The sequence below is a fragment of the Salvelinus sp. IW2-2015 genome, linkage group LG18 (genome assembly GCF_002910315.2).
Source record: "Salvelinus sp. IW2-2015 linkage group LG18, ASM291031v2, whole genome shotgun sequence".
NCBI classification, from domain to species: domain Eukaryota; kingdom Metazoa; phylum Chordata; class Actinopteri; order Salmoniformes; family Salmonidae; genus Salvelinus; species Salvelinus sp. IW2-2015.
In genome coordinates, this window is record NC_036858.1 from 10194036 (window position 1) to 10208028 (window position 13993).

The window sequence follows — 13993 nt, forward strand, 5'->3', positions numbered from 1 at the left end:
ATTACAGCTCCACGGACAGAGCACAGAGCGGCGCCCGAACACTGCCTTTCTCCTTTTTTACACCAGCCATCCTTTCACTAGCCACAAGCTAGTGAGAGCGCAAAGAAACCCTCGAACCCGTATCTCTTGCGGTGAGGACCAAATGCACATCTTCATATCAGCATCCGTTCCACAGTTGCCTACCTACCGCCTGCGCAGCAGAGAGACTGGCGATTCCTTTACTATGTCAAGGTGTGCGGATATTCTGGCTTGATTAACGCCTTTTCTTTTCTTGGATTGTACGGTGTTATGTTTTTCAACCGCATTTTCCAAGATGGTTAATAAGGTTTCACCTTGATGTGCACCATATCAAAGGAATTAGCTGTTACTGTTAAAGAAGCCATCACTGCAGTGCTATAATTTTTTTAATTGACTGGAGGAAAAATCTCAAGTAAGTATAATATTTTTATATTATTTTATAATGTGTCTAATATCGTGACCTATTTTGAAGGATAACCTGCTGAATTATTGTAAACATCAAAATGTAAGAATATAGGCGACACGTCACTGAGAAGAATTGGCTATGCTGCTAGATTTTAAGCTATTCTATATTTCCTTGTATAACACTTTGCATAACACGAGGCTACCCATATGCACCATAATAAACATGACTCATGTCAAAGCGGTTAGTTGGAATTCTGCACCTTTATTAGCAAGCGGACGCTCATTTCAGAACCATGGACAGCAGCCTATGTACACAACCACCTAACAGCCTTGGAATCAAAGCTGGTCGCTAAACAAACTGTCTTGATCTTTCAATTAACACGTAAAATAGCAAAACATATTTTAGATTTTCTAACAACTCGACTAGCCTGCTTGAAAGTTTTTTTGTGGCTGTTTTGGTTATGGCTGAATCTAAAAAAAAATCTCAACGCACATCATGAGCTGTAGACACATTATTAGTCTAGCCTAAAGATGTAAATGTTGTTATACAACATAGTGCATCGCAGTAATTCGTTTACATTCGGATGATATTGCAAACCTCGTTTTAAAAGTGGATGATTTAGGCTAGCAAAGGCGACCTTCACATAAAGGTGTTTACATTTCAGGTTTCCATTTGAAATAGAAGGTGCTAGCCAACTATATGAGCAGGAATGCATCCTTCGTTAGGCTTCAATCAATGAAATTATGTTCATGTAAATCCTGATGTGAGCTTCGAGCAAAGCATTATTCTTAGAAGATACCTTTGATATGGGCTGAAAGATGTGCGTGCATGCCTTAATCAACAATTGATGAGCCAGATGTGATCTTTTTATAATCGGAATCAATAGTTTAGGGGAAATCTGATTGAAAGTAGCTAACCTGCTTTCGATTTCAATTCAACAGGAATTGAATGTGTAGAGACCACGGTAATAGGACAACGCAGACGCTTGATTTCAGGACCTAGGACAGCAGCCGATTTACACAACCATATCAGATTTGAAATCAATGCTTGTCGCCAAACCATCCATCTTTATCTTCAATTAATAAGAAATATTGAAATATCTTTGTTTTTTTTAAATGTAAAATCAATATCGCAATCACAGCCGAGATATCTGATTCTCAACATCAAAATGATGTACACACAACCTTAATGTCAATGATACAATGAAAGTGGGAACATGTAGCTACTAGCTACTGAAGCCATGCATTTTGTTTTCCACAGGCACTATTGACCCAGCTGAGAAGAAGAGCTAAGTGCCCAGAGAGAATCTGCTCAGATCAACTCCTAATCCATCCAGCACGTACCTTCCTATCAGGACCTACCGTGGCATTAGATGCCTGAGAGGAACCCACGCTTGTAGCCAGGGTCTCCCAGCTCAGAAGCATTGAGGCCCTCAGGATCTCCCCTGCCATTCTCTCTGGTCTGTCATCCACTAACAAAATTGCTACTCGGTCACCATGGGAACCGTTCTGTCTCTCTCTCCCAGCTACAGGAAGGCGTCCCTCTTCGAAGATGGGCCAGCCACGGTGGGCCACTACACAGCTGTTCAGAATAGCAAGAATGCCAAAGACAAGAACCTGAAGCGTCACTCGCTCATCAACGTTCTGCCATGGAAGCGCATCGTAGCAGTGTCAGCCAAGAAAAAGGGCTCAAAGAAGGTGCAGCCCAACACCACCTATCAGAATAATGTGACCCATCTCAACAATGAGAACCTGAAGAAGTCTCAGTCCTGCGCCAACCTGTCCACTTTCACCCAGGACCAGAGCACCCCAGCCCTCGTCAAGAGCTCCAACAACGCTGTCTCGTCGGTCAAGAAGGCCCCCCTGACCAACTCCAATGCGGCCCCCGGCACGCCCAAGAGGGTGATCGTCCAGGCCTCCACRAGCGAGCTSCTGCGCTGCCTGGGTGAGTTCCTGTGCCGGCGCTGCTACKGACTYAAYCACKTGRSRCCCACRGACCCGGTSCTGTGGCTGCGGAGCGTGGACCGCTCGCTGCTTCTTCAGGGTTGGCAAGATCAGGGGTTCATCACCCCGGCCAACGTGGTGTTTGTCTACATGCTGTGCCGCGATGTGGTCTCCTCTGAGGTGGCAAACGAACATGAGCTGCAGGCCGTGCTGCTCACCTGCCTCTACCTGTCCTACTCCTACATGGGCAACGAGATCTCCTACCCACTGAAACCCTTCCTGGTGGAGAGCTCCAGGGACATCTTCTGGGACCGCTGCCTGTCCATCATCAACCTGATGAGCGCTAAGATGCTTCAGATCAACTCGGACCCGCACTACTTCACCCAGGTGTTTGCCGACCTGAAGAARGAAAGCCAGAAGGAGGAGGAGAGGAGCCGCTTGCTCATTGGTCTGGACCGGTGAGGGTCCTGGGGAGACGGGCCGGGGAGGGGGCAGGGGCCTACTCCAGTCTGGCATTTCAACATGGGGGAGGGGGATTGATTGAGGGAGTAGGAAGAGGGGAAGTTTTGATGGGAAGAGATTCATTTTTCGGGTTGATATAAGGGTTAATTTGGCATAGATATACCCAAAAAGTTTTTGATTATAAGCATGTTTAACAGCTAACATTTCAACAGTTCACTGGAAGAGAGACATGAGAACACAGTTTGATTAAAAACAAATGACATTTTATGGTAAAAATATTATTTATCTCAATTTTTCTTAAAACCAACTAATGTTTTTCAAAAGGAAAGAGGATTGTATTTTCACTGCACCTAAGAATGAAAGCTTTTGACACCTAAAAAAAATGCCAGACTTGGGTACATCCTCTGTTTACGTACATGTATATAAAAACATTGAAAAATACAAAACCAACAATAATACACATTAAAAAAAAACTATAGAAAAGGAACACAAATCTGCAGCTATGAATGTGTAGAGGACTGAGGCCAGCCACCTGCTGACTGTCTGAGATGCACTGCCTATTGTGTGACTGGGCTACTACTCACATCATGGATGAACAGACAAGCTGCAACCCTGGTTCTTTAGACTCTGAAGTGAACACCCAGTTCTGCTGCAGTGTAAACATTATTTGACCTGAAAGGAAAAGTGGGGCCACCGATGCAGATTCATGTTGTTGTGCGTTTATTGTTTGTGACTTGGCGAGAGGGGTTTGGTGGAGAAAGATTGGTTCAGAAGGACTTGAAAAAAAGCCTGCATTGCATTGTGGGATTATTTTGACCACAACACAACAGGACATGAGGAATTACAGTACAACCTAAAGACACAACACTTGATGGTCACACTACGTGTTAAGAAAGACCTACTTTATTTTCATCTCAGAAAAAATGTATGGATGTTCAAAAGCTCAAGCCCAGGGAGGCTTATTTATTGCGCTTTTTCTTTTTTTTWAACTTAGAAACAAAGCCTAATGCACGTGTGCCATGCAATTTTGGAGGGCAGGAATGACTTAACTGCATCTGCATTAGAGAATGCTGTGAACAAAGTGATAACTAGTTTATTTAGCTATGCTTGCTTAAATAGGCTATTTGTTTACCAAGGAATTCTTTTGTACTTTTGTCTGAAGGTTGTGTCTAAAAACACCTTGGAATGAAGGTCCATATTGTGCTATGAGAAATTCAGCATTAACAAATGTTTAACTAGTGCCATATCTTTGATGAAAATCCTGTAGGTCTGAAAACACAGCGAAAGATGTCCAAATGTTGAGTGAACTTATTTTATTGTAATTTGATGTTCTCTTGGCACATCCCTTGTAATCAAAGGATCATGAATGAATGATCAATTGGTCTATTTCAAATAACAGGATATGGTGGGAATGAAGATTGATGGTTGTTGTAAATGAATGTTCCATGGAATAAGCTATAGATTAGCCCTAGATTAACAACCAATAAAAATCTGACCATCGACAAAGTAACCAACACATCAGAGAGACCTTGAGTAAAGACAAAACCCCTTAGAACCTTTAGCACCCCTAGAACCCTTAGAACCCTAGGCACAGAGCAATCCTAAACCCAACACACCACCCAGCTCCACATATCAACAAGACAACATAACCATCAGCCAATGGCAGGGCATTTCACTCAAAACCACTCAAGAGGCACAGCAGAGAAATCTACAGGCAGCCTCCCCTGGAGTAATCTCTCCATGCCAATATTAATCAAATCTAAGACAACAATGTATTCAGCTGGGGAGGACATGAGGCCATGGTCAGGTTAGATTCTAGTTGACCTCCATGGAGATAATCGGGTTTTCAAATCAGCTGAAGCCACTAGGATAAATGGAAGAGCATAGAGGGAAATAGGAACACCATGGCAACCTGGACTACATCTACATGAGAGCTTACGGAGCAGTCAAGATACATGGCTATCATTTGCATTGAAGAATTGTAGAGGCTAGAAAAGATTCTAGAACTGATAGCACCTTCATCTCCAATAACTAAGATAAAGGGAMGTGGTAGGTTTTTCTGTCAACCGCTGATATATGTTGCAAGAGATACGTCGAATTGAATCCACAGATTAACAGGAATACGTTTTCTATAGTATATAGTACAGAGACTTAACTGGACCTTGGGGGAAAAAAACCAAACAAATGAAAATAATGCACATAAAKACAAGCGAATAAAAAGTAGTATTTGCCAGCTTTTTTTCACCTCAACAGTGAGAAATTCCGCATGCTTTCTTTCAGTAGGTGATTCTCAAATTTCTTTCGAGAAATGCAAAATGGTTACAGTCATATGCAGCGAATAAATATCATTTTCATTTGTATGTCTTTTCCATGCCCACAAAAGGCTATTCTCTTCTGTCATGTGATGAAGGTTGTTCTTGGGGACTGTTGGTTGACAWATGATATATCTCTCTCCTCTGCTGTATCAGTGGGAGTCAAAGAGAAAAATGTATGGTGCAAATGGACATGGTTGTGGAGCAGTACCGTGGCATTGTGCCTTGCAATGGGAAATGGGTTGTTGTGTGTWGCGCAGTAGGAGGGACACACACTTTGGATGGGCTACTGCCCTGGGGAAAAAGAAGGGCATTGGGGTAAGGGGTCAAAAGCAGGGGAATCTTGACCCTCTCGCTGTTCACTCGCCCCAACTCACTAAAATGTGCCATTTTTTGCCACTTGCATCACTGACTAGTTGTTTGAAAGACTTGGAAAAACCTTACAAAAAAAAAAGAGAGAAAAAAAGTGATATGTTTGAACATTTCAGTCGACTTCTTTTTTCTGTATCTTGTTGCGTACTTTGTAGAACAAAAAAAGGGTGTTAAAGAACATAAAAAAGGGGGGGATTTCAATGATGCATGTGAGCGCAAGTGTGTGAGAGTTTATATGTACAGAGAATGTGTGAATTTTGTTTTCTTATGACAAAGAGGAAGTGGAAAAGAGGATACTCTACACTGATAGACTACTGGGATGTGATTGGTCGGGGGGGGGTTAATTAGAGCTGTTCAAATATGTTATTTTGAAAAAGACAAAAAAGACATTGCTCCAATTGAACCTTTCTCAGTTTGTTTCTGCTTACTTTAATTTATTTTTGTACTGTGATGGAAAATAAAATGCACTGATTGTTCATGACACACAAATGAGTTGTGTCTTCATCTGCAGCTGAACCCTTCAGTGATATAATCACATACTTGACYCTGTTTGTTTACTAGGCCCCACAATACACAAGTCTATGGTCCATATACTGTATAATTACAGAGTAGCAGGGGTTATGAACTGACTAATCTGTGGAATGAAATCCATWAAAAAATAATTTGAAGATTAAAAATGGCATAGATCTCATATCCAGAAGACAATCCAGCTAGTTACAAAAGATTGAGACAAAGAATAGAATCTGGTCAAATCATTGTATTATCTATGACCATTCACTGTCTCCATTTCATTTCAATTGGCCATGGGGTAAATCAAAGACAATATAATCAAAGAGTATGAAATATAGCACAACTGCCGACTCTTAGTTTGACCTAATTTATACCAACATGTCATGTGCAACCAGAGGGAAAAATAACTCGAGACCACCTTTACTCCACACACAGAGAAGCGTACAAAGCTCTCCCTCGTTCTCCATTTGGCAAATCTGACCATAATTATATCCTCCTGATTCCTACTTACAAGCAAAAACTAAAGCAGGAAGTACCAGTGACTCACTCAATACGGAAGTGGTCAGATGCACAGATGCTAAGCTACAGGACTGTTTTGCTAGCGCAGACTGGAATATTTTCCGAAATTCATCCAATGGCATTGAAGAGTATACCACATCAGTCACCGGCTTCATCAATGACATCTTCCCAACAGTGACCATATGTACTGTACATWTCCCAACCAGAAGCCATMGATTACAGCCAACATCCGCACTGAGCTAAAAGCTAGAGCTGCCGCTTTCAAGAAGAGGGACACTAATCCGGACGCTGATAAGAAATCCCGCTATACCCTCCGACAAACCATCAAACTGGCAAAGCGTCAATACAGGACTAAGATTGAGTCCTACTACACCGTCGCTGACGCTCGTCGGATATGGCAGGGCTTGCAAACTATTATGGATTACAAAGAGAAGCCCAGTCACGAGCTGCCCAATGACACAAGCCTACCAGACGAGCTAAAATATTTCTATGCGCGCTTCGAGGCAAGCAACACTGAAGCATGCATGAGAGCACCAGCTGTTCCAGACAACTGTGTGATCACGCTCTCCGTAGCCGATGTGAGTAAGACCTTTAAACAGGTCAACATTCACAAAGCCTCAGTGCCAGATGGATTATCAGGACGTGTATTCAGAGCATTCAACCTCTCCCTGACCGAGTCTGTAATACCTACATGTTTCAAGCAGACCACCATAGTCCCTGTGCCCAAGAACGCCAAGGTGACCTGCCTAAATGACTACTGACCCGTAGCACTCACATCTGTAGCCATGACGTGCTTTGAAAGGCTGGTCATGGCTCACATCAACACAATCACCCCAGCAGAAACCCTAGACTCACTCCAATTCGCATACCGCTCCCAACAAATCAACAGATGACGCAATCTCTATTGTATTCCACACTGCCCTTTCCCACCTGGACAAAAGGAACATCTACGTGAGAATGCTGTTCATTGKCTACAGCTCAGCATTCAACACCATAGTGCGCTCAAAGCTCATCACTAAACTAAGGACCCTGGGCCTAAACACCTCCCTCTGCAACTTGATTCTGGACTCCCTGACGGGCCGGCCGCAGGTGGTAAGGGTAGGCAGCAACACATCTGCCACGCTCTTCCTTAACACAGGGGATCCTTAGGGGTGCGTGCTTAGTCCCCTCCTGTACTCCCTGTTCACCCACGACTCCAACACCATTATTAAGTTTGCCGACGACAACGGTGGTAGACCTGATCACCGACAACGATGAGACAGCCTATAGGGAGGAGATCAGAGAACTGGCAGTGTGGTGCCAGGACAACAACCTCTCTCTCTCAACATGAGGAAGACAAAGGAGCTGAATGGCTCCATTCAGATCGACAGGGCTGTAGTGGAGCGAGTCATGAGCTTCAAGTTCCTTGAGGTCYTCATCACCAACAAACTATCATAGTCCAAACACACCAACACAGTCGTGAAGAGGGCACGGCAACACCTATTCCCTCTCAGGAGACTGAAAAGATTTGGCATGGGTCCCCAGATCCTCAAAAAGTTCTACAGCTTCACCATCGAGAGCATCCTGACTGGTTGCATCACCGCCTGGTATGGCAACTGCTCGGCATCCGACCACAAGGCGCTACAGAGGGTAGTACGTATGGCCCAGTACATCACTGAGGCCATGCTTCCTGCCATCCAGGACCTCTATACCAGGCGGTGTCAGAGGAAGGCCCTAAACATTTTCAAAGACTCCAGCCACCCAATTCCTAGACTGTTCTCTCTGCTATGGCACAGCAAGCGGTACCGGAGCACCAAGTCTAGGTCCAAAAGGCTCCTTAACAGCTTCTATCTTCCAAGCCATAAGACTGCCGAACAGTTAATCAAATGGCTACCCGGACTATTTGAATTTACCCTTTTTTTACGCTGCTGCTTATTATCTATGCATAGTCACTTTACCCCTAATGTACAGATGACCTCGACTAACCCGTACCCCCACACATTGACTCGGTACCTGTACCCCCTGTATATACCCTCATTATTGATTATTTTACAGTGTTACTTTTTTGAACTTCAGTTTATTTAGCAAATATTTTCTTACTCTGCATTGTTGGTTAAGGGCTTGTAAGTAAGCATTTCACGGTGAGGTCTGTTGTATTCGGCGCATGTGACAAATTTGATTTGATTTGATTTAGTGAACGTCCATCAGAAGGCTGATGATGTGTCTGTTGAGGACAGGGAGTGGGAAGTGGTGATGCTGTTGACCTGACCTGACTGACTGCAGAGGCTTTGGCTGTCGCGACATCATCTAGGGAAACAGCTGCTAGGTTAGCAGACGGTTTAGCGTGGTTTGGTGCCCCCAAAAATCACACAGACAACACAACAGCTGGGAGAAGGAAAAAAACTTCACAGACTAGCCTATATACCAGCAGACCTTGATGAACCATGTCTTTTCCTGCTTGAAGAGAGATAAAAAGGGTGTCATCATCACATCTCCCCATTCACAATTTTGCACACACACACGCACACACACACACGAGACTAGGTGAGTAATATCAAATGCTGTATGCCAACAAAAGATGAAGTCATTGAGCAAACTTGAGCAAATACATTTATTAATCAAATTATTAATCAAATAACTATCATTGTGGCTCTTGCATATAACATAAAACAGTGAAGTTCCCTTCAGATTTGGTCCAAACACTTTTTCTTTCATTATCAATATTGATATATTACATAAATATGCAAAATACAAAATTAGGCACGTACATTTTCTGATCAAACTCTCTCTATATTCATCTAGATATTTGGTGTATTGAATATATTCGGATATCTTTGCAGTACAATTTAAACCATTTTAACCATGAAAAGCTGGGAATATGGGACACATCGTAATCAAAAGGGTTACCAACAGAAGAAACTCGATGAAATAACATAGACCGGGATCCCTTTCTGAAGGAACTTTAGTGATATCCGGCTAGGGGAAGAAAAAAACAATTGAAGGGATTGTAGGTAAAGCTTTGGATCAGACAAGTCAAACCCAACACAAACCAATGAGGGACAAGGATGCAGCAGACACAACACKTTCTGGAGTCACAGATCACAAACCGTAAGGTAAAGCTGAAAGAACATTGAGTGTAAGAGACTAAATGGCCATGGACTCAATAACAAAAAAATCTGGAAAACTTGATGGAAAAAGTAACCTATTTTCACTTTGATTACTTTTCCCCCATTTGCACTGGATGTARGGTAGAGGACCCAGGATATGAACAGTCTCCATGCTGCACCCCAAAGAGTGACAGTGAACCATTAGAATCCTTATTCAACTGAAGAACCACGTGTTGTTCCCGTCTTATTTATGTAGTAGTGGGGAAAGTGGGCATCTCATCTAGCTCAGTGTCTTCATTGATGCACTTTCCCTCCCTCTTTCTCTTTCGTCTCCTCCTTCCTTTCCCTCTCTCCTCAGGGCACGGGGGGGGTTCAGAGTAAACTCCTCCTCGGCTCTGCAGTGGCACAGTCTACCCACCCGGGCATAGTGCCAAGATGTGATGGAGTGAGGGAGAATAAGAGGGGAGGAGAGGAGGCAGCCAGGCTGGGCTTTTGTTCTCAGACAAAAGTATCCTTCCCTACAAGACAGGGATGTCGGGAGACAGGAGAGAGAAACCTATTTCGGTGGGATGTGACACACAGTCACAGACAGAGCATTGTAATGATGAGTAGCGGAATAGAGAAGCCCTGTCGGGAAACATATTGTATAACTGGAGGATATGGGCGGATAGCTATAGTTGGCCTACTCATAATAACCAAGTCATACAGGCAGCTCTGAGGACTAGCCACATATTAAACCCCTGCCGTTAGAGATACTACTGTGACGTCACTGATAATACCCACAACACAATACATAGCCTACAACTTCCCCCCAGTACAGGGACATTTCCTGGCCTGAAGTGGCTTATTAACCAACAGAACAAGGTCATCATAGGCCATAGCTGCAAGGTAAAGGAATATTTGATCAGTTGAGAGGGACGCTAACTAACTAATTACAATACCGATTTTTCCTGGACGATATTCAAAGCAATTGGCGCTCGGCAGCAATTCTGAAAGTGATTAGAGAAAACTTTTTTCCACTCTGAAAAGAATGCCAAGTGACAGAGCGATACCTGCAGCAGTACGTTGACACTGAAACTAGAACTACTGGAAGTAGGCCAAGGATCTGGGTAAAAGGCGGTGTTCATGATATCCCTCCACTGTCACCTCAGTCGAAGTCAATACCCACTGGGCACAGACGGCAATTCAACGTCTATTCCGAGTGGGTTCAACGTGSAAACAACGTTGATTTAACCAGTGCGTGCCCAGTGGGCAGGCCTAGTCAGTCACACAGGAACACAATACTACTGATTTACTGAGCGGGTACAGTGTCGACTTCCTTTCTCTCGTCTATGGAAAACATACATCTGGCTGTCTCATCTATGGAAAACATACAACATCTGGCTGTGTCATCTATGGAAAACATACAATATCTGGCTGTGGTCATATAGCATAGACGTGCTGAAATGTTGACATAATGGATTAAGTCATTTACGATGCATTAATAAATCCTTATCTAGAACTATTGCCATGAAATGTACACAATCTGGCGTGGCAAGTCCACTCATAAGCACATTTTACGTAATACTATAAGCATGTAGAGTACTATTAATGTACATACAGTACACAGAGAGAACAGATAACAGGTTTTAAATTGAGATTTTAATGCTCCCCTCAGAYCACGTCGTGACGTTCGGGTTCAAGATATGCTCAACACATCCCACTCCACACCCTGTGACTAACCCACTAAACACTTCTCATCTGTGCCTCTGACACGGGTTCTGTCCCTGAAATACACGGGACAACATTCTCTCCCGTTCTTGTTTCCAATGTGTACATGTAGGACTGTCTGCGAGTCTCTAGTCCAAAACAAAAGGGTAGTGTTAAAAAAACGTTCCATCAAATCTCCACTTGAGATCAAAATAAATAACGAAATCTGGTTCTAATCATGATAAACCAAAGCTAGCGTAATATAAAAGGATTAACGCCCCCAACAAAACATATGAACTTGATATTGAAAAGTGAGGGGGAAAAAATCTACTKTTTGGTGAYTTATTGTTGWGCATGTGTGCYAGTCTAACAAAWAAAWCTACATTTGCATGTATTAAACATCTAACATGTCCAATTGAAAAAAAAAATGMTGCGTAAAATAAATACCCATTCAAAAAAGGTACACATTTGTCATGTCTGTCATTCTGAGAGCTCAAATCCTCCCATGCATCATMCCATACTATCTAGTTCACAAATCAGCTCTATACCTAATAGATATATGGTTCTTGTAGTCTTCATTTGACACTTGTCATCGTCACAGACCGAGTGGCCCCCGAGAGGCCCTTTTAGTTTCCAGGAACTGCCAGGATGTAACCGGAGCGGCTCTTAGTGAAGTCTGGCTGTGATTGGTTGATTTTGGGCTCCACAATGATGGTGCACTTCCTGCCGTTCATACTGCACTGGATGGGACTGGCAATATTCACTTGCAGCTTCCTCTTCTCACTGCAGAGAGAGAGTGAGAGAGAGTGAGAGAGAGTGAGAGAGTGAGAGAGAGAGAGAGAGAGAGAGAGAGAGAAAGAGAGAGAGAAAGAAAGACTTGTTAAGCATGTGTTGTACATGCATAGCTTACAGCTGTTACATCAATATCAGCAGAGAGAGAGAGAGTATGGTGTATGGTGTATGTTGTATGGTGTATGATGTATGGTGTATAATGTATGGTGTATGATGTGTGTGCTCGTTCAAAAGGCTAAAGGCCCTTTTACACCAAAAACACTGATATGGTTCACTGCAATTGAATGGGCATCCTTCCCCATTGTGGATATTCCTCGTCATAATATGGACATGACAGCGAACTGGATGCCCACGGGCATAGATATAGACTATAGAGCAAGGCTCTCCATCCCTGTTCCCGGAGAGCTACCATCCTCTCGGTTTTCACTCCAACCCTAATCTAGTGCACCTGATTCTAATAATTAGCGGGTTGACCAGCTGAATCAGGTTAGTTACAACTGGGGTTGGAGCGAAAACCTGCAGGAGGGTAGCTCTCCAGGAACAGGGATGGAGAGGCCTGCTATAGACCATGGTAGTCTGGTAWTGCAGATTGACAATAGCGAGCCCACGCTAGGCTAGCCTATACCCCAGGAATGATCCCTGTGCCTGTATGGTAGGTACGGCTCACCAGCCGATTGGCTTTTAGCGCTTGCCACATCTAGTGAAGGGGTTTCTGGCTGATTGGCCATCTTGCACTATTCCCTCTTTGAGAGGATCAATGAGGAAAATCAAAGATTTGTTGAGGGGAAAAGAAGCATTTGTGAGGGAGTCAGGGTGTGTGGGCAAACAGACGGAGTGTTTTAAAGAGTGTGTTTAAGAGCTGTAACTAGTGCTACAGTGAACTACAGCACCTGGGAAGAGAGCGAGAGAAATGCTCGTCTACGTAATCCAACTCTCATCCTGACACCATTCCACCATAACGACGGTCGCTCGCATCGTTTGTCAACAAACATAATTCATGATAATACCCTTGGTGACTCGTGGAAACGGCCGGAGCCAAAACATCCACTCAACCAGTGGTGCTAAGTCTACAGAAATTAATCAGCGAGACCTCGACACCCATTAGTRACGCAACAACGCCTAACAAACAAAAACAAATCACCTCAAACTACCCACGTCAGACTTCTGCATTATACATACAGCACTGTAGCCTAGCAATGAGGGCTGCAGCGGCGCAGGGTTACCAGGGCAACCCTGCAAACCTCTCCATCTGTCATGGCTGCCCATGCCAGGGCCAGCCAATAGGACAACAGCTCTGATGAATGCCCGGGTCTGTCTTTGGTGCTTTCACCACCTCTCTTTCTCTCTGTCCGTCCGTCTCTGTCCGTCCGTCCGTCTCTGTCCGTCCGTCTGTGTCTCAGGGGATAGCATGGTAAGCATAGCCACAGGTCTGCTATCAGCTGCTATCTGCTCACTTGAAGGGCAAGCAGGGTTAAGTTTACAAACACACACAGCATACACACACCAGTGGAGGCTCCTCAGAGGAGGAAGGGGAGGACCATCCTACTCAGTAAAAATTAATTTAAAAAAGAATAAAAATAAAAAAGTTATAATTTTTAGAGAAAACTATACTAAATATATTCACATAACCAAATAACAAATAAGTGATTAAAACACACTGATTAAACACAATGCAATGAAAGTCTTTTATACATGTTTTTTTTAAATGTATTTTTACTTTCACTTTTATTTAACCAGGTAGGCCAGTTGAGAACAAGTTCTCATTTACAACTGTGACCTGGCCAAGATAAAGCAAAGCAGTGCGACAAAAACAATAACACAGAGTTACACATGGGAAAAACAAATGTACAGTCAATAACACAATAGAAAAATCTGTATACAGTG

The 13993-nt window shown here is 43.4% G+C and overlaps 2 protein-coding genes across 2 annotated transcripts in view; one reads left to right on the forward strand and one right to left on the reverse strand.

The window, feature by feature from the left end:
• The first annotated feature begins 41 nt into the window (after window positions 1-41).
• Window positions 42-5993, forward strand: cdk5r1b (cyclin-dependent kinase 5, regulatory subunit 1b (p35)). The gene is made up of 2 exons (XM_024008708.2): window positions 42-430; window positions 1685-5993. The coding sequence occupies exon 2, from the start codon at window positions 1921-1923 to the stop codon at window positions 2827-2829; it is 909 nt and encodes a 302-aa protein (XP_023864476.1). The 5' UTR covers window positions 42-430; window positions 1685-1920; the 3' UTR covers window positions 2830-5993.
• A 3120-nt stretch (window positions 5994-9113) lies between these two features.
• myo1d (myosin 1D) overlaps window positions 9114-13993 on the reverse strand; it is a 125967-nt gene continuing 121087 nt past the window's right edge. Inside the window, 1 exon segment of the mRNA XM_024007380.2 lies at window positions 9114-12100. Coding sequence (XP_023863148.1) covers window positions 11944-12100 — 157 coding nt within the window. The 3' untranslated portion in view covers window positions 9114-11943.